Source organism: Calliphora vicina, chromosome 2, assembly GCF_958450345.1.
Source record: "Calliphora vicina chromosome 2, idCalVici1.1, whole genome shotgun sequence".
Lineage (NCBI taxonomy): Eukaryota > Metazoa > Arthropoda > Insecta > Diptera > Calliphoridae > Calliphora > Calliphora vicina.
Window position 1 is genome coordinate 76,859,358 of NC_088781.1, and position 25,920 is coordinate 76,885,277.

The 25,920-nt window shown below is 31.1% G+C and overlaps 1 protein-coding gene across 1 annotated transcript in view; it reads left to right on the forward strand.

Annotated features, from left to right (window-relative positions):
- The window catches only part of Cnot4 (CCR4-NOT transcription complex subunit 4), a 391,020-nt gene that overhangs the window by 165,210 nt on the left and 199,890 nt on the right, over nt 1-25,920 (forward strand). The window contains exons 6-7 of the mRNA XM_065499894.1: nt 20,918-21,136; nt 21,198-22,347. Of these exons, the coding sequence (XP_065355966.1) occupies nt 20,918-21,136; nt 21,198-22,347 (1,369 nt within the window). The remainder of the gene's footprint in view (nt 1-20,917; nt 21,137-21,197; nt 22,348-25,920) is intronic.

Sequence of the window (25,920 nt, forward strand, 5' to 3'; positions counted from 1 at the left end):
AACATTGATTGTGAAACAAAATTCTTCATAATTAAACAAGTATGGTCGGTCAAGCCCGACCATATAATACCCTACACATTTTTCTTTTAAAATTTCAATAATTTATATTTTTGAGTTATTTTCGGAAGTGGGCCTTATATGGGGGCTATGACCAATTATTTCGGAAGTGATTTTCGGAAGCGGGTCTATATGGGAGCTATGACTAATTATGGACCGATCGTAACAAAATTTGGTGACATGAATTTTGTGTATATAAAACTTATTTGGAGCGGAATTTGTGGAGATACATATATAAATTAAACATTTATGACCGATAAAGTCCAATTTCTTTTGCTAGGAGAAAAAAATTATTACAAAAAATTACATATATATAGAATCTTCTCGTCGAGTACTATATATAACATCTCGTAGCTATCAATTATCTCTTATAGCGTAAGAGATATTGGCATTTGAATAATACATTTTTAACATTTTTACCCACCCTACTCCAGTTTTTTGATGACCGCGGTTTCAAATATTTTCTGATTTTCTCTATTTTTAATTTATAGGACTAACAAGAAATGTATATATAACATAAAGAAAAAATTGATTAAAAATAATGACTGAGTCCAAAGTTATGCTTAAATTTCAAAAAATTAAAAAAGGCGATTTTTCGTTATTTTTTTGGGAAAAAGGTGCTTTTATTCTTTTTAAGTTATCTAAAAAAATTTCTAAGAAGATGTATAAAGAATATATAGCTACGAGATGTTATATGTAGTACTCGACGAGAAGATTCTATATATATATGTTTTTTTTTTAAATCGGAACACAAACGAAGAAATATTATTATTTTTAAAATTGAACATACCCGAGGTCTCCTAGCAAAAGAGGTCTTGAGCTCCCAATCTTCTCGTAAAAAACCGGAAGCTCGATTTTGATTTTAGAACCATGGTTTCTTCTGAAAAAGTTCATTTTCCGTAGATTACGAATTTGCTATACGCTTTACCACGTTTTTTGGGCCCGAACAAATTGACCCACCCTAATGTATATCTCTAGTATACATGGCATTATAAAATATTTTTTAAAGTACTATATTTACGTCAATTTCAATTTTAGAGGAACCTAACCTTTAACGATCAAAAAATATATCGCCCAGATACAGTTAAAAGTATTTTCTTTAACCCTATTTAATTTAACCCTAGCCAATTTTCTATATATGTATTAGTTATTGCATATTAATTAAAATCTTTCTAGTCGTTTTTATTTTACCAAATTATATTTATGAGTCTAATATATGATTTTATGACCATTTAACTATGGGTGTTCAAGAAGTTATCTGTACATTAAAAAAATACAAAAATATCTCAATCGTTTCAAAAGTTACAACGTTTTGGCAGTTGAAACACAATTCTGAGCAACCATGCAAGAATACAACATGTATTTTGAATGCTTGAGCAAAAATTTAAAGATATAATTTGAACTGGAATATAATAAAATTCCTGCCAATTTTTTTGAACTGATTTTACTAATTTTCAACAGCAAAAATTTCAGATGATTAGAGTAAATTATAAGTTTTGATTTTATTTATTTATTTAATTCGCCAATGAAATTACAATTTCTTACAGACTGGCATAATTCTTAAATCTTAATTAAAATCTATTTACTATAGTATAATTAAAAAATACAAATTTTAAATGTCATCAGTTTAATAAATGAATACTCCGTTTGATGACATTAGGATCAGTCGAATAGTCAATAAGATGATAGAAGTTGTTGAATTGAGCACTAACTCTACGCATTGGATCAAAGTTTGCATAATTTGAACGGAAATATTGGATCTTAAGTGAGATATAATTCTTTGTTGGTCGATTTGGAACTATGAATTCGATTTTACGAAGTAGGAATTCCGAATTAGTTGTTCCATTCAGTAAATTAATCATGAATGAGATATTCATATATATTCATCTACTTTTTAGAGTAGGGAGTTTTATGAGTGCTAATCGACTTTCATATTATGGTAGATTAATGGTTGAATTCCATGGGAGTTTGCGAAGGCAATATAAAAGAAATTGTTTTTGGACGGATTCAATTTTCCTTATATAGGTATCGTATTGCGGATCCCAGACAACATTAGCATATTCTAAAATTGGTCTCACAAGTGACGTAAACAATTGCTTTGTGACATAAGGATCATCAAACTCTTTTCCCCAGCGTTTGATGAAACCTAATACCCCTTTGGCTTTGTTAATAGTTTGTGAAATGTGAGAATTAAAACATAATTTATTATCAAGTATCTGCAGATTACTGGACTTTGTAGAATGTCATTTGTTTACATTTTTTCAAATTCAGATCCATTAAATTCTTATTACACCATTGGTTAAAATTATCCAGATCAGCTTGAAGTAAGGAACATTGGTTAGACTGATTTAAGCTAAGGAAGAGCTTAATGTCATCGGCATACGTTAACATTTTGGAATTCTTAATACAGGATGGTAGATCATTAATGAATATTAGAAATAATACTGGACCCAAATGACTACCTTGAGGAACACCAGATATAACTGGAATATTTTTTATTTATAGTCTCTGAACAATACACATTGATGTCTGGTTTTCAAATATGTGGAAATCCATTTGAGAAATACAGGTGAAAGTCCAAGTTTGTCTAATTTATACAGAAGAAGATCATGATTCACTTTATCGAATGACTTACTGAAATCCGTATAGATAGTGTCAGTTTGTAAGCCGGAATAAAAAGATGTTATCACTGAAGTTGTAAATTCCAATAAATTAGTGGTAGCTGAACGACCTTTTCTAAATCCGTGCTGGAATGGAGATAGAAATGATGCAACTTGATGTGATAATGTTTCAGTTACTATTTTCTCAAAAAGTTTGGGAATAACACTCAATTTAGCTATACCTCTATAATTAGAAATATTGGATCTGCTTCCGGATTTGAACAAAGGAATAATATATGATTTTTTCCAGAAATCAGGAAAATAACAATTACAAAGTGATGCGTTAAATAAGTTTGTTGTAATACAAACGGATATAAACACTTCAGAAGAACACAACTCGGCACGCCATCGGGACCATAGTTATCTGAAAATTTTAATTTCCGTATAGCTGTCATAACAGTTGATGTACAGTGGTGGCCAGGAATATAAGACAAAAATTGTTTGCTAAATTCCACGTGATTGTCAATTATTTTTTCAAATATTTCCACAAATATGTATGCATGAGGACTGTTTTAACACACAAGTGTGTTTTATTCGACTGTGTCAATTCATACATATTCACCACGAACACATAAAATTTTTCTACAGCTTGACCAAAAAAATTTTTTTTTAAATAAACATATTTTCTCACATTTATATCATTATATTTTTATTATTATAAAATATTCGGACCAAATTTCGTATTTTTAGTTCCATTAGTTTCGCTCGTATCAAGTTATTAACAGCGGATGTTCGCTGAGGTGGGTCAACGTATTTCCACATATCTTTGTCCATATATGTTTTACCGATTTTTTCAAACATTTTTCAGAAACTAGAAACATTAATAATAAATTTCATACCCTTAGAGGTCCTTTTATTTTGGCTCTATCGCATTTAAAATTCAGTTGATGAAAAAAATTCAAGTTATTTGTCTTAAATTGGTGGCCACCACTGTATGTATTGCTGGACAATTTATTTGAGTCGCTTCAAATATTGGATACGGATAATTAGATAATTGATTCAAGCTCTTATTAGAATACGAAGAGGAAAAGAAGTCAGCAAACATGTCACAAATCACCGTATCATTTGAAGATTCTATGTCACCAAATTTCATCATAGATGGATATCCAGATACTCGACGTTTCGAATTGACGAACTGATAGAATGATTTAGGATTATTTTTGAAATTTCTCTTTAATTTAAAAATATATTTATTGTAACATTGGATATTTGCTAAATTGTAAGCTGATCTGGATACAAATTTCCTGTATTTTTTATAATAATGTTTATTTTTCAAATTTTTTAAACTTGTAAGCTGCGTGGTGTTCTAAGGAGGACCATTCGGAATTGTTTTCTTCATCATTGGAATAGATGATTTAAAACATTTAAATAAGCCATCATAAAATTGATTTAGAATTAGATCAATGTTATGGGGACTTAAATTGTTATTAGGATTAATTTCGAACCAGGTGATTTAATTTGGAATAATCAGCTTTCTTTTCCTCATTTAGAGCAGGTTTTGTCGATACTTGAGTTTTTAAATATGCACTAATTTCAAGAGTAGGGTGATAAGCATCTTCTGGTGTAGATAAAGGATTAATGCGTTGTACATTAAATTCATCAGGTTGATCTACAAACACTAAATCCAGTAGTTTTCCTAATGAATTCGGTATGCTATTTATTTGAAAAAGTGCCAAATCTGCAATGGAATCTAATAGGTCTACATTTGATGGACTTAATTGGGAGCAACAACATTCTGATTGGGAGCAATAACATTCGAGTTCATAGGAGGTATTGATGAGACTTAGCAGTTCTTGTACGTTTGGATTTCGGTGAGGCAGCAAAAGTGTCTAAATTTGTGAATTTAGAGAAAAGTTCACCATATTTAGTCAATATACCCTGTAAAGCTGTGAAATCCTTCTTAATTTCATCAAACTCTGCTTTGTAACTGTTAAAGAAATAGTAGAATTCGATACCAATTATTCTGCAGCTTGGACATGTCCATTGAATGTTTTTAGTTTTATCGGATAAGGCATCTGCATCACGTGCTTTGAGTCCACTACATTTTAAATGGTAATTTCCCAAACACAGCCAACAGAAAACCATACGTTCATTACTGGAGATACTGCATTTTTTATTTATACAGTCCATATCAAATGTTATTCAAGGAATATTGGCAATGTTGCGAATAGTTAGTAGAGACACAAACCAAAGTTTAGTTCTAAATATTACAATTTGAACAGAGTGGCAATGTTGTGGACAAATCAATCGAACAACTTTATGTGGTTTGGTAGCTTTGTCAATTTGACAAATAAAAAGGAACAAAATGTAAATGAAAAATACAAGAACAAATTGTATGGAGTAATAAAAACTTGAATGTTTTATTATTGTTGTTGTATAGAAACAATAAATATAAGTAAAAATAAACAAAATAAGGCTTTATTTTGAAATAAAACTGCAACACTTGAATATTCACTTATATAGAATTTTTCAGGAAGTACTTATCTGTATGAAATATTATCAGGAGCACAATTTTATAGATGATATAAATTAATTAAATGTTTAAGAAATCACAACACAATAAATTCACGACCGAACTCTAGCAGAGTTGCCGAGTCATAAAAATGGCTAAACGAAAATAAAAAAGGCTAAAGGCTAAATTAATTTTTTTGTGGCTAAACAATATTGAAAAGGGCTAAATTTAGCCAGAAAAGGGCTAAATTGGCAACACTGATACATATCGTCGTAGAAAATCCAAAAGTACGTATCATCAAAAAAATCAAAATTCCGTTTTTGATTGATTATGTTTCATAAGGTAAAAAAACTACATGCCTATAAAAATTGTTAGACCTCTGTGTCCAAGAATAACGATTTTATATCCATAACACAGTACAACACATGATTTTGGGACTCAATTCTGACAATTGCACGTGTAAGTAGCCCCAAAAATATGAGCATCATTAGTTTTGTCAAGTTGGCTGCCGTAATAATTTAATGGCCATACGAACTTTTTTTGCTCAAGTTGGATTTTTATCACTTTTTCTATATTTTAACACGGTTATATCTCGGTATACTGTACGGAATATCTCTTTTGTGTCTGAAGCAAAGTTATAGATATTGAATAGGAGGAAAAAAACATACCTACCCGAAAAAAGTTCATCCAGTGCCAAATTTTTTACAATTTTTTCCCCATTTTTCACCTTTTTTGCTCAATAACTGGATTACAAATCCTCAAGTATGCTATTCTTTATCAGTCAATTGGTTTGACTATTTTGTGTGTGGAATAAACAAACCTTTTCTTCTGAGTGAATTGCGTTTTAAAACCAGTAGAACATTGAAAATTTCAATATGGAAAATAACAAGTGCCCAAAATTGGATAATTTTTGTTACGTTTGTGGTCATATCGTTCCAAAAGTAGCCAAACACGTTCGAAAAAACTTGTTTACTGAGGAATTCAAAACAGCGTATTGTCATTATTTTGATGAAACAGATTTGAGTGGTGCAAATTTTACGCCGAACACAGTGTGTAAAAGTTGTTATAATACCCTTATAACCTGGGTACATGGAAAAGGTGTACAGTTTTCTTTTATTAAGCCAGTAATTTGGGTGCAAGACGTAACTGGACATAATAAATCCAGGTGCTACGCATGCATAAATTCCGGGTATGGATTAAACAGAACAAAATTGAAAACAAAAGTATACATTCCCGCTTTTACTGCGACACTTCCAGTACATCGCGCTGCTGCTGCCGATCCACCTAAACCCCCGATTGTGGATACTGTGTCCGTGCAAGCCGAAACCGTTTTCACCAATCCGACCAATGTGAATGATGCAGATTGGACACCCGATATTGAAAATAATGCACCACAACCGCTAACACAAATCGAAATGGATTACATTGTGGCTAAGATGGGACTATCACAAACAAATTCAGAATTTTTGACATCATTTTTGAAGCGTAAAAAACTCACAGAGCAAAATGTCAGCGCAATCATACCGAAAACGCCAAGTTGAATTTCCGAAATTTTATTCCGTTGACGAAGCAACGGATATCCCAGGTTTAGTGAACAAAATGGGAATGGATTATATCGCTGGCGACTGGCGTTTATTCATCGTCGGTTCAGTTTCAAGTTTGAAGGCTGTGCTGTTGCACAAAACAAACAAAAAACCATCCATTCCATTGGGATTCAGCACAACTATGGAAAACGTATGAAACATTGGGCGAAATTTTGAAAAAAATCAAATACAATGTACACAAACGGAAGATTTGTTGTGATCTAAAGGTAGTCAACATAATACAAGGTATTATATTAAAGGACGGTTTTCCAAAATACTTCTGCTTCCTTTGTAATTGGGATTCGCGATACGCAGGGAATCAATATCAATGTAAAGATTGGAAAGCAAGAACTACCGAGCTCGAGAAACAATTAAAATTACGTAATGAACCTTTGATAAAGGATGTAGATGATATTTTGTTGCCATCGCTCCACATGAAATTAGGAATAGCTGGGAAATTCGTTAAAGTGGTAGTCAATAATATTGAGGACGCCTATGGCTGTTTGAAATCCATCTTTCCAAAACTCAGTGAAGCTAAAATTAGAAAAGGTACGTATCGTTGTCTGTATTTAAATATTGTCATATCTAAATTTTTTTATTTCAAACAGGTATTTTGAATGGACCGGATAAACGAAAATTAATGAAAAGCGAATATTTTACAAATATCCTTTTGAACCATTATAACTACCTATGTGCATGGGAGACATTGAAACAAGTCATCGAAGGAGTTTTAGGAAAGAACCGTGTACAGCGAGATGACATACAGACACGAGTGGACAAGTTGCTGTATTATTTTGAAAAAATCAATGCATCCATGACGCTAAAATTACATTTCATGCATTTCCACCTTGACACGTTTTTGGCACAATTACCTCAGGAATCGGACGAACAAGGAGAGAGGTTCCACCAGGTGACCATGCCAATGGAAAAGCGATTCAAAGGCAAAAAATTAGATGCATTGCTTGCGGAGGTTTGTTGGTGGAGTTCTAAAGTTATGCTGTTTAAAGATGAAAGCAACGAAGATGAAGATGACACTGAAATTGGTGGACACACTGAAGAAAACATGCCCTTGAACATCATGTCTAACTCGGATGATAATGCAGATAACTCAGAACATGAATATGAACAACCTACGAAGAAAACAAGATCATCAGAACCACAAGCGTCCACTTCAACGAGGATGGATATTGAAAATGTTTTAAATTTTGTTTATTTGCATAGATAACTAATAAAAATCTTATATTTTCTGTGTAAGAATAGCTGTAATATGAATCGGAATTTTTATTTTCATGCAATATAAATTTATAAAGAAAAAAAAACAGCATATTTGTGAATTTGTAATCCAGTTATTGAGCAAAAAAGGTGAAAAATGGGGGAAAAAAAAATGGGCATTTTTGCTATTTTTAAGGCACTGGATGCACTTTTTTCGGGTAGGTATGTTCCGATTTTTTTTTTATCCTATTCAATATCTACAACTTTGCTTCAGACACAAAAGAGATATTCCGTACAGTATACCGTGATATAACCGTGTTAAAATATAGAAAAAGTGATAAAAATCCACCTTGAGCAAAAAAAGTTCAGAAGTTCATATTTTTGGGTCTACTTTCACGTGTCAGAATTGAGTCCCAAAGCTATGAGCTGCAAAATGTTGTACTGTGTAATTCAAACTACGTATCAACATGTGCATCATTTTCATAAATCAAAGGAACGTATCATCACACTTGTGTGATACATGAAAACAAAATATTTGGCATTTATTTTTCTTCTAATTGATTAGTGTGGATTTCATTTACCATCTATTCGACAAGGTAAAGTGTACATTATAAAATTAATAAATATTTCTTATAATAAATCTGGAGACCCTACGGTTAATATGACCCGTGCTTCGGCTTATGAGTCAACGGAAACATTTTATTTTAGAGCAGAGATTTGAACGAGGTTTTTGTTTTTAATATTTTATATGTCATTTTGAAGAGTACATATCCGTATTTTATTCTCACTTAGTTAGTGAACTTTATTGTGAAAATAACAAAGTTTTTTTTTGCTTCGAAAATGTCGAATTTTGTGCCAACAAAGCGTCATATGCGGAAAGTTTTGATTTACTTCTTTAATATGAAAAAAGTGCCGCTTAAGCACACCGATTGCTCACCGAAGCTTTTGGTGGATGTGCTTCATCGGTTTCAACGTGTGAGATATGCTTTGTGCGGTTCAGATGTGGGGACTTTGACACGGAAATCAAAGATCGCTCTGGCCAGCCAAAAAAGCTTGAAGAAAAAGATTTGTAGGTATTACTCCATGAAGATTGTTGTCAAACTCAACAAGAGATTAAGAAATATCTCGATCTGCCAATAGATTGAACCTTCATCGGTAAACAGACATCAGTGTGCACCAGTTCCAATAACTCATTCGATGTTGACATTGGTTTACGTGGTAGTTCACTACGTGCGAACAATCAAGTAGAGTCGAAGGGACCCCGTTTTGATGTTGACATAGATTGTTGAGGAAAAGGGCTAACATGAACTTTGCTCAACATACATGTTTTACACTTCCCTGTTGTATCATTCCCCTTAGACTCCATGCCAATAACCATCTTATTTCTCGATAATAAGTCCAAACTCTTGTCATTCAAATGGCCATATCGATCATGCCATTTAAAATTCGTAGCGCACAACTGCTCACCTACATCACACTCATCGACAAATAAATTATTATGTTTCATAGCCTTAATCACCATGTTACTATTCCTGTCATTTATACAAGCAGCATTCTTGCTAAACATAGCCACATAGTCACGTTCAACAGCCTTACTTATCGAAACAAAACATGCCTGCAATTCCGATGAATACAACACATCCCTCAAAACAACATCAGTGCTACACGATCTTATCTTGACATCACCCTTGCCTGTTGCCATAACATGCTTGTTGCCAGCTAACGATATCATCTCACCATGTTGCTCAAAATTCATAAACATGTTGCGACTATTACACATATGCTAGAGTTGTGTAGCTCATGAATGACCTAGTTCAATTGAGCTATTCACTCAACTGAGCGAAGTGAATCATTCATCACACTGAGCGTTTTCAGCTCAGCACTGAGCGTTTTCAACTGAGCGGTTTTGTTTTATGCTCATGTTTCTTTCAGTACTCATGAAAGAGCTGCACAAGCACATTCATTTGTCTTCTTCAATGTTTCACATGTGTTTAGGTTGCATCCTTTTGGTAATAACTACATTAAACGTATTATACTATTTTTAACAACGTTAGAATTTATTGTTGCTTCTTTTTTTTTATGCAACTTTGCTGGAAGTATTTTACTGGATTCTAGCGAGTAAACCGTTAACGGGTCCTTAAATATTGTTTGCCACCAAATTATGCTTGTTATTTTAGCATTAAAAAACACTTGTCAAATTGTCTTCGACATAAGCACTACGTGCATTTTACTAAAAAACGCAATATATCCTTCTACGAGGTAATATTTATTAACAATAAAAAGAGATCTTCGTCCCTAATTTAAACTTGAAATTTGTTTGTTTTATTTTTATAACAATTTTGGAAAACTTGGATTGATGCCAAACAACATGTTTCACTTTACTCGTCAATTCTGTAACATTCTTTCGCTTACTGACATTGAAAAGTGAGTGAGTATTGTGTCCTACAAAAATAAAACGATCATTCTAGAGTTGGGTTTATTAGCTCAGTGAAGTGACCGCTCTTTTCAGCTCAGCTCACTGAAATGAACTAGGTCGCACTTTTAGCTCATTAGCTCAGTATGTTGTATAATGACCATTTCATTTTGAGAATTGCTTGTAGTGAATTAAATCAATTATTTCTGTTGTTAGTTGTAAAAACACACAGTCGTTTGACAATTAGAGATTTATGCGTGAAATAATTGATTAAAATTTTAAAAAATCAAATTGTATTTTATTTAAATATATTATTGAATTTTTTGATTGATTGACTTTTTTAATACGAATTCAAATGTATTCATGCAGGTGGTAATAGGATTCCAGAAAAATTAGTAAGAAAAAAAATAATTTTGTATGTAAAGCGGTTAAAAAAGGATATATAATGCAACAACAAAATGTGACAACAACAGCCAAATACCATAAATAACAGTAAATGCAACAACCAGATTATGGAAGGACACATGCATGAAAGCAAGAATAATTTATCACTACTAATGAATACAAAGAGGTTATAAATAACAGGAGATACGAAATTTAAGAAAGTTCCTGAAAATATAATTCTGCAATGAAGAAAATTTTACTGTATACAAATATCAAGTGAGAGCGTAAATGAGAGCGATATGTATCCATTTGTAGTATTTCTAACAGGAGAACAAAAAAACAAATAAGCAACAGAGAACAAATTATGCAACGAAGCCACAACAAATTTTTTACATAGGCACGAGTGAAGCAGGAAAAAAAGGAAATACAACAACAACTACTTAACTACTACCTCAAGTAATTTTGAAATGCAACTGTTGTATGTGTGTCCTCTAGCTGCATAAAGTAACAACAACACATTCAAAAAATAGGAACAAATACAAAGCAAAGGAATTTCTAGACATGTGGTGGAGTACCGTTGCAATTAATTGCATTTTGTTGTTTCTTTACTGTTAATGTAGAAAATTAAAAAGTCAACAACAACTTGTGCAATCTGAAATGCAAATGAGTATGATTGGCTGAGCGTTTGTAACAGGAGTAAAATAAAAAATAGAATGCTAAAAAAAATATATGTATTGTGAAGGATAGGAATGCAGTGAAAGTACATTCAAGAAGGTTATGAGCAAAGGATAGCGGATGATATTATTATTGCATTGTTTGTGTAGAACTGATTTTTGTTGAATACCGTTCCAGATCATTTTTTATTACGCATTTTGGTTTATTTTTAGATCGAGGAATTTTTGTCATGTGCACTGAATTGTTGTTTTTTGTAAAGGATTTTTGTGCGTATTTGTTTTTTATTATTTGTACACTTGTCGTTGTGTCCGTTATTTTTTTTCGCGAATAGTTGTAATATTGATATCAGAATTATATTTTCAGGAAATTTCGTATCTCCTGTTATTTATAACCTCTTTGTATTCATTTGTAGTGATAAATTATTCTTGCTTTCATGCATGTGTCCTTTCATAATCTGGTTGATGCATTTTCTATCCCTTTTTAACTCTTTTCCTTTCTTTTGTTGATGCTTATATTTTCTATCATTCCTCTTTATCCTTTTTTCTCCTGCTACAAAATCACTCACGATCACTATTGAACCTATTTATGTATTTGTTTATGATTTTTGCATAAATTGTTGTTGTATGTACACTAGAGTGACAGCCGATTTTTTTTTTTTAGATTTTGAAGAGTGCCGGGTGGAATATTGTGACACTAGGCCTAAATCTTAAGTGCTGAAAATTTGAGCCAAATCGGGCAACGATTTCTGGACGCGCATCGAGGTCAAAGTTCAGATATATGCAGAATTTTACTGTTAATATGGAATAAATAGGTGAAACTCGTTAACTTTCTGCATTGTTTTCTAGAAATATGTAGATTTATTTATATTAATGAATATTACATTAAAAAAAATTTTTGGAAATTAACCCTGTATCTCCTTTGGTTCAAAATGACCCAAAAACTGTATTATCGCCAAAATTAGAGAAAAATGCAAATTTTTCAGATATTTTAAAAATTTTGCTACTAAATAAATAATTTTGCAATTGAATGCAAAAGAATCGAAATGTGTACGTAATTATCGTTGTAATGAGATATAAGTGACAAAATTTGGTTAAAAAATGTTAAAGTTATTACAAATTCGCCAGACCATTAACGTGTTTCAGGCCACTTGAACAAAAAATTTAGGAAAAAAAATTAATATATTTCGAGAAAAATTAAAATAAAAGCTCATTTTTACTTAAAATATGTCCATATTTACTTGTATATGAGTTTTTGTCTTCGTTGGATACCGTTAACCTATTCCCAGGTAAGGCCAAAAAAAATATTTTTTTTAACGGCTGTTTCAAAACTCCATTTTCAAATTTTTAAAAATTTTGTTAAACAAATTTCAGATTTTTTCGATCATCACATTGGGGTTTATTGAGATCAAAATAGGGAATAAAAATATGAAAAAATTATGTCAATATCTCTTACAGTTTTTCCGTACCTGCGATTTAAATTTTGCGTTTTTCAAGAAAAACTCATTTTTTGTCCATATTTAGGCGAATGAGTCCAATTTCCATACTGTTATAAATTTTAAGTAAAACCTATTCACAATATTATAGTCCTTGTAATTTTAAATATGTTCTGAAAGTTTTACTAAAATCGGAAAACGATAACCTTTAAATCGTGAAGGTCAAAGGTCAAATTTTTCAATATTTGGAATTTCTAATGAAAAGATAGCGAAATGTTATATATTTTTGGGCCGATTTTAATGCAACTTAAGGAAAATATAACATAAAGTCCAGAATTTAAAATAACAGCACAAAAATGGAAATTAACCCTTAGCAGCACTTGGGGTTCAAATTACCCTCAACTTTTAAAATCACGAAAAACACAACCATTTTGACCCCAAGTCCTCTTAAAGGATACAATCCATTTTTGCACTGTTGTTGTAAATGCTAGACACCAATATATATTTTCCTCAAGTTTCATGAAAATCGGCCCAAAAATATATAACATTTCGCTATCTCTCCATGAAAAATTCCAAATATTGAAAAATTTGACCTTTGACCTTCACGATTCAAAGGTTATCGTTTTCCGATTTTAGTAAAACTTTCAGAACATATTTAAAATTACAAGGACTATAATATTATGAATAGGTTTTACTTAAAATTTATAACAGTAAGGAAATTGGACTCATTCGCCTAAATATGGACAAAAAATTATTTTTTCTTGAAAAACGCAAAATTTAAATCGCAGGTACGGAAAAACTGTAAGAGGTATTGACATAATTTTTTCATATTTTTATTCCCTATTTTGATCTCAATAAACCCCAATGTGATGATCGAAAAAATCTGAAATTTGTTTAACAAAATTTTTAAAAATTTTAAAATGGAGTTTTGAAACAGCCGTTAAAAAAAACTATTTTTTTTGGCCTTACCTGCGAATAGGTTAACGATATCCTACGAAGACAAAAACTCATATACAAGTAAATATGGACATATTTTAAGTAAAAATGAGCTTTTATTTTAATTTTTCTCGAAATATCTTAATTTTTTTCCTAAATTTTTTGTTCAATTGGCCTGAAACACGTTAATGGTCTGGCGAATTTGTAATAACTTTGAAATTTTTTAATCAAATTTTGTCATTTATATCTCATTACAACGATAATTACGTACATATTTCGATTCTTTTACATTCAATTGCAAAAGTATTTATTTAGTAGCAAAATTTTTTCAAAAACTGAAAAATTTGCATTTTTCTCTAATTTTGGCGATAATACAGTTTTTGGGTCATTTTGAACCAAAGGAGATACAGGGCTAATTTCCAAAAAAAATTTTTTAATGTAATATTCATTAATATAAATAAATCTACACATTTCTAGAAAACAATGCAGAAAGTTAACGAGTTTCACCTATTTATTCCATATTAACAGTAAAATTTTGCATATATCTGAACTTTGACCTCGATGCGCGTCCAGAAATCGTTGCCCGATTTGGCTCAAATTTTCAGCACTTAACATTTAGGCCTAGTGTCACAATATTCCACCCGGCACTCTTCAAAATTTTAACAAAAATTTTTTTCCATACAACTGATTGTCACTCTAATGTACACACATACAGCAATTTTATATCATAATTACCTACTTGTGTGTATAAGTTGATGTTGTTGTAGTTAATTTCCTTTTGCTCCTGTTGTACTTATACCTGTGCCTTTTTTGCATTATATCTTACACATAAAATTGTTCTTCCACAATTATTTTCTATGCTGCTTATTTTTTTGTTTGTTCTCCTGTTACAAATTTTACGAAAGGAAACATTTGAATGTACAACACTTTATTATGATAGATTTTATTCATAAAATGAATGATCCTGTTATTTATGGTATTTGGCTGTTGTTGTCACATTTTTTTGTTGCATTATATATCCTTTTTTAACCGCTTTACATACAAAATTATTTTATTTCTTACTAATTTTTCTGGACTCCTATTACCACCAGCATGAATACATTTGAATTCGTATTAAAAAAGTCAATCAATCAAAAAATTCAATAATAATATCCTCCGCTAGCTATCCTTTGTCCAGAATCTTATTTAATTTATCTTTCACAATACATACAATTACATACCTAAAAAAATAAAACTTCTATTTTATTGCACTAAAATTCTTTCAATACAATTTTTTATTTTGTACACCCAAATCAACTTCATAGTTTTTTTCACATTTTTCTACTCAATGACTATATGCGGCAAAACAAAACCATATATGCGGCGGAAATATTTTAAAAATAAACATTTTCGCTTTAAACATTTTTAACTTTGCACAATTTCGTATTTTACATTTTTCAACTTCATATGGTTTGGCAGTCTACTTTTAGCACCTTCCATATTTTCATTGTTTGAATTTTTCACTGCGCATTTTTTTTGTATATTATACAAAAGCAATTTCATTTGTTTTTGCTAACCAAAAATATACATATATTTAGGCAGCAAAAGATTTGAAAATGAAAATTTTTCATTTTGTCTTCTAGCTGCAACGTAAAATATTTTGTAAGGCAAAATATTTTTGGAAAAACTGCGACAAATATTTCTACCATGAAGCTTGTGCATATATGGAATTGGAAAATAGTATTTATATTTTTAGTATGTATGCAATGAAATATTATCTTGTTAAATATTTGTTGCAGTTTTCATGTAAAATTATGAATTTTTTTTGCAATTTTTTGACTAATATAGTAGTAATTTTAAACTCTGAATGTTACTACAATATAAGAATGAACATGTAAGAAGAAAATAGAGAACGTACATGTTGCAATATAAAAGGGTTTCCATATTTCAACATTAATAAGTTTATATTGTACAAATGTCTCAAAATAAAAGTTAAAAATTTTAAAAAATTCCCAAATTTGTATGTCATGCGTCCAATATTTCATGATGTTGTTAAAAAATATATGATGATACGTCCTTTTGTTTCAGAAAACACATATGCAAAAGAACATAACCTACATAACTTCAAAAATATTTCGTAAAATATCTTTTTTTCTTCTGAAATAGGTTTGCGTTGTGTTTTAAGCCCATATTCCATAATTTGTTTTTATATCACAAATATTCTACATTTTATGACGTTTTTTGCTTCTCCTGTAAAATTATAAAAAGTAATGTTACGTACTTTTGGATGTTCTACGACGATATATAAGTTATCTCTTTTAATTCAATATATATTTAGGTTTATTTATTTATTTTTTTTAATTCTGCTCGATCTTTTTTTGGTTTTTTAGATATGACGGGCCTGCGGAGGCTCGAATTTTTTTTAAAAAACATCTATAAAATTTCGAATACAACAAATATAACCTGTTAGTAGTTATCTCGTCCCTATAAAAAGTTACACGCATCCAAAGTTGGAACATGAACATTTTTTACGTTTTTTCCAAAAATTTTTCAAAAGGGAGCAAGTTTTGTGGAGCTCCTGATGAGTAAATATAAGCTTTTTATATAAGTTGTTGTTGCAGCAGTGATTGCTGAGCTGACAGCCCTTGGCCGAGTGAACTCGGGTCATTCTGGTGCGTAGAACCGGCTGTCGCACAGTGGGGGATCTGAAAAAGTGGAAATAAATCTGTAACTTCCAAACGAATAGCCCGATTTTAATAAAATTTCCCATGGCTATAAAGTAGGTGCTGATAAGTTTTAGTTTTGAATTTGGGCTTATAACACCACAATGCCCCAAAGTGGGGCACCTCGGGTATACCAAAAATTAAAAATGATTTCAAAGATTTATATATATATGGAATCATTGCTTGAGCCATATTTATTCGCATTTGAAAAGTAATATTTTATTTACCTAATAACGGATCCAATTCTTTTCAGATTTTCTTGAAATATAATTTTTTGAATTACCAAGACATGTATTAATAATAGATACGAAGTCTAAAAACCTCTACTGAGTCAAAAGTTATGTGCATTCAAACTTAAAAAAAATTTTAAGTTTGCCATTTTTTTTTTTCGAAAAAAGTATTTACATTAATTTTAAATTATACAGAAAATAAGAAAAAGACAAAATGTGTATTTATATTTTTCTGAAAGACAAAACTTCGGGAAATATTATAAAAGCAAAATAATATCATAATTCGTATTATTGCGTTGTCCAGAGCCTTCCGAAGTAGACCTATTTTTTATATAAATTTCAATTTTAGACAACATTTTCTCAAATCGCATAGCTGATTTCATAAAATTAAGACCTGTTTTGTATGTCCCAATATGTTCTTCAATATTGTGCAAAGGGATTTCATAGCCCCGAGCTTGGTCCCTTCAATAAATCTAAAAGCCCAATTTTGGGAATTGTGGGATTGTCATTAATAATTCACAAATATCTTTTTCACTTTTGGATTTGGATCGAAAGTTTCTATATACAGTGGTGGCCAGGTAATTAAGACAAATAATGTTTGCTAAATTCCATGTGATTCTCAATTATTTTCAAATATTTCCACAAATATGAATGCATGAGGACTGTTTTAACACACAAGTGTGTTTTATTCAACTGTGTCAATTCATACATATTCACCATGAACACATAAGATTTTTCTAAAACTTGACCAAACATTTTTTTTTTAAATAAACATATTTTCTAACATTTATATCATTATATTTTTATTATTATAAAATATACGGACCAAATTTCATATTTTTAGTTCCATTAGTTTCGGTCATATTAACAGCGGATGTTCGCTGAGGTGGGTCAACGTATTTCCACATATCTTTGTCCATATATGTTTTACCGATTTTTCCAAACATTTTTCAGAAACTAGAAACATTAATAATAAATTTCATACCCTTAGAGGTCCTTTTATTTTGGCCCTATCGCACTTAAAATTCAGTTGATGAAAAAAATTCAAGTATTTGTCTTAAATAGCTGGCCACCACATTAAGTGTAAAATTTCATTAAAAACGATTCATAAAAAAACTGTTATTGCATTTTAAAAATTAAAATTTTCTAAAAAAATCAGCTATAATTTTTTATTCCCATATTTTTGAAAAAAGTCTTTTATAATTTTTTTAATTCTTAAAAATTTTGTACATTTTTGAAAAGAGGACATAATTTACTACACGTTGATATATAATATGTATATATTTTCTTTTCCGCTAGTCAAATTTATAGATAGAAAATCAACAACAAACTGTAAATTTATAGAAAAATGCTGTTTTGTAATATCCACATAATTGTCCACTGCATTGCCGATAATCTGCATTACCAAACATGCGAGACAACTACAAGATGAAGCTAATTACTGCGAGTTATGTATTTGGAAGCCATTAATTTGACTAACGGAAAAGTGTCCCTTAAAATTAAATTTTTTGAAATGTTGACATGGTACTCCCTGAAAACTTTCGTAATGACCTAAAATACCGCCAAAAAAACTTTTAGCTTGTTCTAAGAAGGGCAACCCGTGCCGACTTTCTATTTAGTTTTGAGGTGCATTTACAAGGGGAAAAAATCGCCAGGTCATTAACGTGTCTCAGGCCACTAGAACAAGAAATGTAGGAACAAAATTAACATATTTTGAGAAATATTAGAACAAAAGTTTATTCTTATTTAAAATATATCCATATTTACTTGTATATGAGTTTTTATCTTCATAGGATACAGTTAACCTATTCGCAGGTATAACCAAAAAAATATTTTTTTTAACGGCAGTTTCAAAACTCCAATTTCAAATTTTTAAAAAATTTTGTTTAAATTAATTAATTTTTTTTAAATTGGCAAAGTTTGGATAGTTCTGGGGGCGACATTAGGTTCTCTTTTCGGATCATATAAAAATTTTATATAGTCCCGAAGAAAATTGTTTTCTAAAAAAAATAGGGACTTTTTGGGAAAAAACATAAAAATACGGTCAATTTTACATGTTCCAAATTTTGATGCATGTAACTTTTTATAGTTACTAGATGACTGTTGGCATGTTATCGGTATTTTATTCAAAATTTTATAGCAAAAATAGCTCATATTTAAAAAATTTCGACCCTCCCTTTTATAGGCCCGCCATATCTAAAAAACCAAAAAAAAATAGAGCAGAATTAAAAATATAAATAAATTAACCTATATATCTCTTGAACTAAAAGAGAAAACTTATTTAAGTATGCATCATGATACAATAATTGTAGAAGGTAGAATCACTAGGGAGAGTTTTCAATATTTAGCCCTATAATGTCAAACTTCGATTTTGTTTTTTTTTTTCATATTTTTTTATATTTTCTTTTGTTTGACGTTACAATAATTGTATAATTGAGAAGCTATTTTATACTGGGTGTACCTTATATTGTTGTATCATGAGTATGCATGTTTTTGTAGATCTCCTTAAGGACTATTTAAATTTCAGCTCAGTCGAATCATACTTGTATTCGACAAAAATGATATACTCAATATGCCCTTTCAGAATTATAGGATCACTATTCTGTTCCAATCAAAAAGTCTCAATTTGTTGGACAGTGTAATTATTATTCATTGCCTTCATTCACCAATTGGTTTTATTCCTTGAGGTAGTAAGATTTGGTCAAAGTGTATACATCTCTCATATATGAGAATTTTGTACTATTTCACATTTTCTAACATGAATATTTTTCACAAATACAATTTGGAAAAACCGTTAATGCAGCTTAAAAGCACTATTCATTACCTTTATTCGCCACAAGATTTTATTTAACTCGACATATTTATCTTCACATACATTAATACGGCCTTTAAATCGACCTTAAAGTAAAATGAAAATCGTGTGCCAATAATTAAGTTCGGCACTGTATGTATATTATGGTGGAGCGATAATGTTTTTTTTTTGTTTTCAACGGCATAGCGATATAAAGTTGCCTCTTTTAATGAGTAAGATTACTTACCTGTTTTAATGTTTTGAGGTGCCCCAACACAATTGAAAATCAGAAAAATTACCTATTTTTCATATTGTCATTAAACAACCGTATGCTTTATAAACTTTAGTTTATGTTGATTATAAATATTTTTATGTATTGTTAGGTCAATAAAATTACATCCAATAATTAAAAAAAATAATTTTTTTCATTAAAAATTATATTCATATTTGAGGAGCCGCAGAACAAAAGGTACTTTTTCGCACATTTAACATTTTTGGGAAAATGAGTTTTATTTCATTTACATATTGAAAATAAATAATTTTTTTTTCGTTTTATACTAGTGTTGTACGTTTTATTAAGTTCAAATTTTTGTAGAAACCATTTGCTTAGTAAAAAAACTAAATGTTTGCTTACTTGATGGTTTCTAGAAGATTTCAAACCAAATATAAAAATACCAAAAAAACAATATTTGATAAGATGCGAAAAAGTACCTTTTATTCTGCGGCTCCTCATTTCATGTGTTTTACAACCCACATATGCCGAAATGGATATTTTTATACCCAATCCACAAAATCGTACTTGTAGCTTAGGAAAGAGGGCCTAATCACTTTGTTATTTTTTTTTACTGATAGAGGACATTCAAGACTACTAGACATAAGGAAGGCATTGGGGCCTTCCACTCCACCCGTTTTCTAGAGCCATTTATTTTTTTATTATTATAATGATAATTACCATCAACCAAATGAAATTTTTTGTGTATATTTAGGAGTTTAACTTTTAACAGGTATTCCAAAGCGATAGCGAAAAAAAGAAAATTCGCTCCACCCTAATGTATAGACTTTTACACTTTATGGACCTTAAAAACGATCTAGCTATATCCGTCGTTTTGTCTGCCTGTTGAAGCCAAAATTTGTTTTGTCATGAAACTTATTTTATCAAATTTTTATTTACAAAATATTATTTTATTGATATTTTATATAACAGATATAGATTATTTCATAGTGAAAACAGGAAAAACGGGTTATTGTTCAATAAAATATTTAAGTAGAAATGCTTTTTCTTCATATATTTAGTTATCTTGAACTTGCTTATATTAAATTTGTTTATGCCCTGATGACTCTTAATTTTATGGTTGAAACAAGGCTAAAATTAATTATATTTTTTACTTAGGGTCCTTCCGCATCAGCTTATGTTACTTATGTACACAATTCTGATGCGTTAAGGGCAATACAAAGCGTAAATAACATTATGATTGACGGTCGACTCATAAAGACTAGCCTCGGGACAACTAAATATTGCAGTCACTTTATGAAAAACCAACAGTGCCCTAAGGGAGATTGTATGTATTTACATGAGTTAGGAGATCCTGAAGCGAGTTTTACAAAAGAGGTATGTTTGTTGAAATGAATTATGCTCATATTGAGATTATAAGTTTTGTTTTTTGTTATAGGAAATGCATCAAGGAAAGCATCAAGAATATGAAAAACGTTTACATGATGTTTTGATTGCATCATCTGGTACTAGCACATGTGGAGTTTCCACTGGAAGCACAAGTTCCTTATGTAATAATAGTAAAAATTCTGAGAACTGTAAAATGACTGGCATAGTTTCAAGTTCCACTCCATCGACTAGCGCATCGGCATCCACATCTGTTACAACAAATAACATAGCATCTTCTGGAACTACTCAAAAAGAAGCTTGGCCGTGCTTATCAGTTTCTCCTGTCAATCAAAAAGATTCTAGTTCAAATAATGCCAACAAAAATAAAAAAGAGCGTATAAAGCAAGATAAAAATAAAAATGAAAAACATAGTAAAACAAAAAATAATAAAAATAACAGTAGCGGTAATGCAAGTTCAATTCCCTTGCCTAAAGAAATTGATTTGCCTGTAATCATTTCGAATTCAATGCTTGAAATTTCCGCAACTAACAATAATTCTTTGATCGAGCAAACATCTAAATCTAAAGTTGACAAGAGCATAGAAAATCGCCCAAATCCAAAAAAGGAATTGGCGACATCAACAATTGTAGAAAATGAAATAAAAGACTTCGGGAATCACACTAATGCGGCAACTACAACATCTATTAATTTAGATAACAATAACGGAGGATATCTCTGTAACAAGATTAAAAATGACAATAATATTACTAAAATAGATAGTCAGCGCTCTCTTAGCTCCAGCAGTAACAGCAGTAGTAGTTGTATTGTAACCACAAGCGAAAATAATTCAATAATAAACGAAAGCATAAGTGGAAAAAGTTCTCCGGGCTGTTTCAATGAAAATAATTTAAATGCTGAACATACAAAATCTCCAATTAAAAGTAAACGTCCATTGGCACCAAGTTCCGAATTGCATACTAATTCGGATTCAAATACTAATAAAAACAATTTATCAGAAAATTGTTCCAAACCATATGGATATGTAGAAAATTTATTTGCGGAAAATGAAACTGTTGTCCACAAAACACCTACGCTTAACATTAATAATAACGTTGAACATAATTTATGCTTAAACGAATCCCCTCATAAAAATCGGCTTGAAAATAACCACTATAACGACTCACTACTACAGGATAATGACGCAGACGATTCTATATCAGGTAAAAAATATATTTTTATGTATATACATATATATTAGACTGACCCGAGTTGAAAAACGGCAAAATCGTGGGACTGTATTCGAAATCCTCTAACTTAGGAAATACAAGTTTTCGGAGGAGAAAATAAAAACTGTTTATATAGCAAATTAATCTATATAAATAACAAGTAATAGTGCTATATTCGACTATGCCGAATCTTATATACCCTTCACCTTTGTTGTGGATGCATTATTATTTTTAATAATTAGTATATATGTATGTATATTGCCCACTTTCAGTGTATAGCATCCTAAGTATGTATATCAAGAAAACTTTTAAAAATTGTAGAAGTTACAAACGAAATGACAATCTTATATATACCCTTCTCACGAAGGCGGATTTTGCTGATTTTAAATAGGAAACTTCTCGAAAGCATGTCAGATAGAATTATTGAAGATTTTTATATCGGAGATATCTGGGGTCTTAAGAAAATTGATTTCGACAGACGGACAGACAGAAAGACGGACATACATACATACATACATACATACATACATACATACATACATACATACATACATACATACATACATACATACATACATACATACATACATACATACATACATACATACATACATACATACATACATACATACATACATACATACATACATACATACATACATACATACATACATACATACATACATACATACATACATACATACATACATACATACATACATACATACATACATACATACATACATACATACATACATACATACATACATACATACATACATACATACATACATACATACATACATACATACATACATACATACATACATACATACATACATACATACATACATACATACATACATACATACATACATACATACATACATACATACATACATACATACATACATACATACATACATACATACATACATACATACATACATACATACATTAAGGTGGACCTTATTTTTTTATTTTCGATTTTCCAAAAACGAAGGGCAGTTTTGTGTGAGGTTAGGATAAAAAAAATCTGAAAAAAATTTGAGCTCGATCGGTTAAAAATTGGCGTGCCTCACGAGGGTCAAAGTTCGTGAGAACGAAATTATGGGTAAATGGATAGAAAAAGGTGCATAACTACTCAGGAGTCACCCGTAGGTAGGTAAAATGTATGAGCAACCCCCAATATTTTTCTAGAACAAACATACCCCCTATCTGCAACCGTTCAGGGGGTCCCCATACAAAACAACTGAACTTTCACGAAAATTTTCCAATATAGAAAAAAAATATATACAATTACTATTACAATAAAATAAATTAGTTTATTGATGTTATTTATGAATAATTATGTTATGCTATATTAAATTTCTTTTTTCAAAACTCGGATATTTTTTGCGATAATTACCGACAACTTGAATCAAATATTGCTTTTCCTCTTCGTTCCTGCACAATATTTTATTGTAGTCCTCCATCATTTTCACGCCTCTTTCAGCGGTGTCGTTTACTACGTGAATTTTTTCAACAATTTTTAGTGCTTGCTGATAATCTTCGCGCTGTGGCCACGTTTCCGGCGGATATCGTATAAATTCATGCGGCAAGTTGAAGCGTAGAAAAAAGTTTATAGTTTTCACAGTTACGAAAGCGCTCAAGTCATTCGACAAAAATTGCTCAGTTACTTCTGCAAAATTAACCGCAATTTTTTTCATGCTTCGGATAGGTCCTTCATCATCTTCATCCCAATCATCATCTTCTTCTCCAGTTTCTTCTCCAGTTTCTTCATCAGTTTCTTCATCTTTTTCAAGTTGAACTTCCTTGTCTTTTTCTTCAAGGATTTCTTTTCCATCAAATATGCACATAATTGCCAACATTTTTCGTTTTATGTCACACGAAACATCTGAATGAAAGTAGGCGAGAGCTATAGCCTCCTCCGCCAGATACCACAAATGTCTGATAAACTTTGTTACCATTACTTTTGACAAATTCTTATCCAAGTCTGCATATGAGTGAAGTGCTTTCAAAAAGTTGAAGTCCTGATTGGGCGCTTTGACAGCGTACAGACGAACAATAAACACACAGACATATCGAATTCCATCCAATTGTGACTTTGCCAGTTTAAATTGGTCTCTGAACATAAATATTTTCAGTGAATAAATTGCTTTAGACATCCATCGTGCGTGGTGAATAGGTATGAGTTCTTTAAACTTATATTCGCCAATTTCGAAGCAACGATCTCATCGCTCACTCCAGTTTCGAATGCATTCTGATTGATTTTTTCCCAATTCTGCTGGAAACGGCGAAACAGAGAAACATCTGGAGCAAAAGTTTTTCCAATTTTTTCTTCGAACACTGCTCTTAGCACCAATTCATATATGTGATGTCTACATGGAAGATGCATCAAATCTCTCTCTAATAACTGTTCAAGTAAAACTGCAGCTCCTGCAAATTCACCGGTGTTTGATGATGTCGTGTCAAAAGACATGGCTTGAACTCGTTTCGAAAGGTTCCATTCTACCAGTAGTTGATAAACGGCCGCTGCAATATTTTTGCCTTTTCCACAATCTAGTTTTGGAACGCCTAATATTTGTTCGATTTCGCCATTAGTTACAATAACCGGAAGGCGATCAATCTTATTCATTCCTGTAATGTCTTCCAGTATTTTGCCATCCCAGTGCACTACAAAAAATGCTGTTGCCTTCAACTGTAATGGAATAAAATATTTATATTAGTATTGAAATTAAATTGGTATAAGAAAAGTAACCTTACATGTAAGTTCTCCTTTACAAAATCAGCGATTTTTTGTAGATTTGCAGTACGGTATCTTCGAATTGACGAGCGATTTAATACCAAATTTGATACGTTGTGACCAAGTCCTTCAGCTACTGCAGCCATTAAATGCATTGCATTTCGGTCAGATATCATGCATTTATCCAAAGCAGAAACGATCCGTTCATTGATAAATAACTGTGTTCCTCTTTTAACAACTTCCGAAGCCGACGGTAGAGCGTCCACTTCCAATTCCATTCCACCAGCGCCAACATTGTCTGACGATTCGGTAGATGATGTGAATTGCACTGTACCCATTGCTAAGGTATTAATTTTAGTAGTTGCTCGTAATCGCCGTTCATCTGCCTCTTCTCGTTCCAATTTTCGTTTTTCAATGCCTACAAGAGCCATGTCAATGCCAATCATGCTGCCTGGGCGGCCTTTTTTCCTCTGTGCAAGCAAAAACTTTTTATCCTCCTCTATTTTAATCGTGGTGAGTGCATTAACATGAGCAATATCGAAGAGATCGTCTAATTCTTCGACAAACTTATCCTCTTTTACTTTATGCGACGTTCCTCCTCTTGTTGAGCTCTTGTTCAATTTCCTCCACTTCTGGTACAGCTTCTCAATTTGCTTTATGACCGAAGACTTGTCTCGGGTCGGAATTCGTTCATTATTCCAGAAAAGGAGCACTTCGTTTGCAGCCATTGTTGTACTTTTTCGCACTTCCAATTTTAGTGTACGAGTGTGAAAAAAAAATACACCAAGAACTTCTTTTTTAGACGGCAATTTTGATCCCAA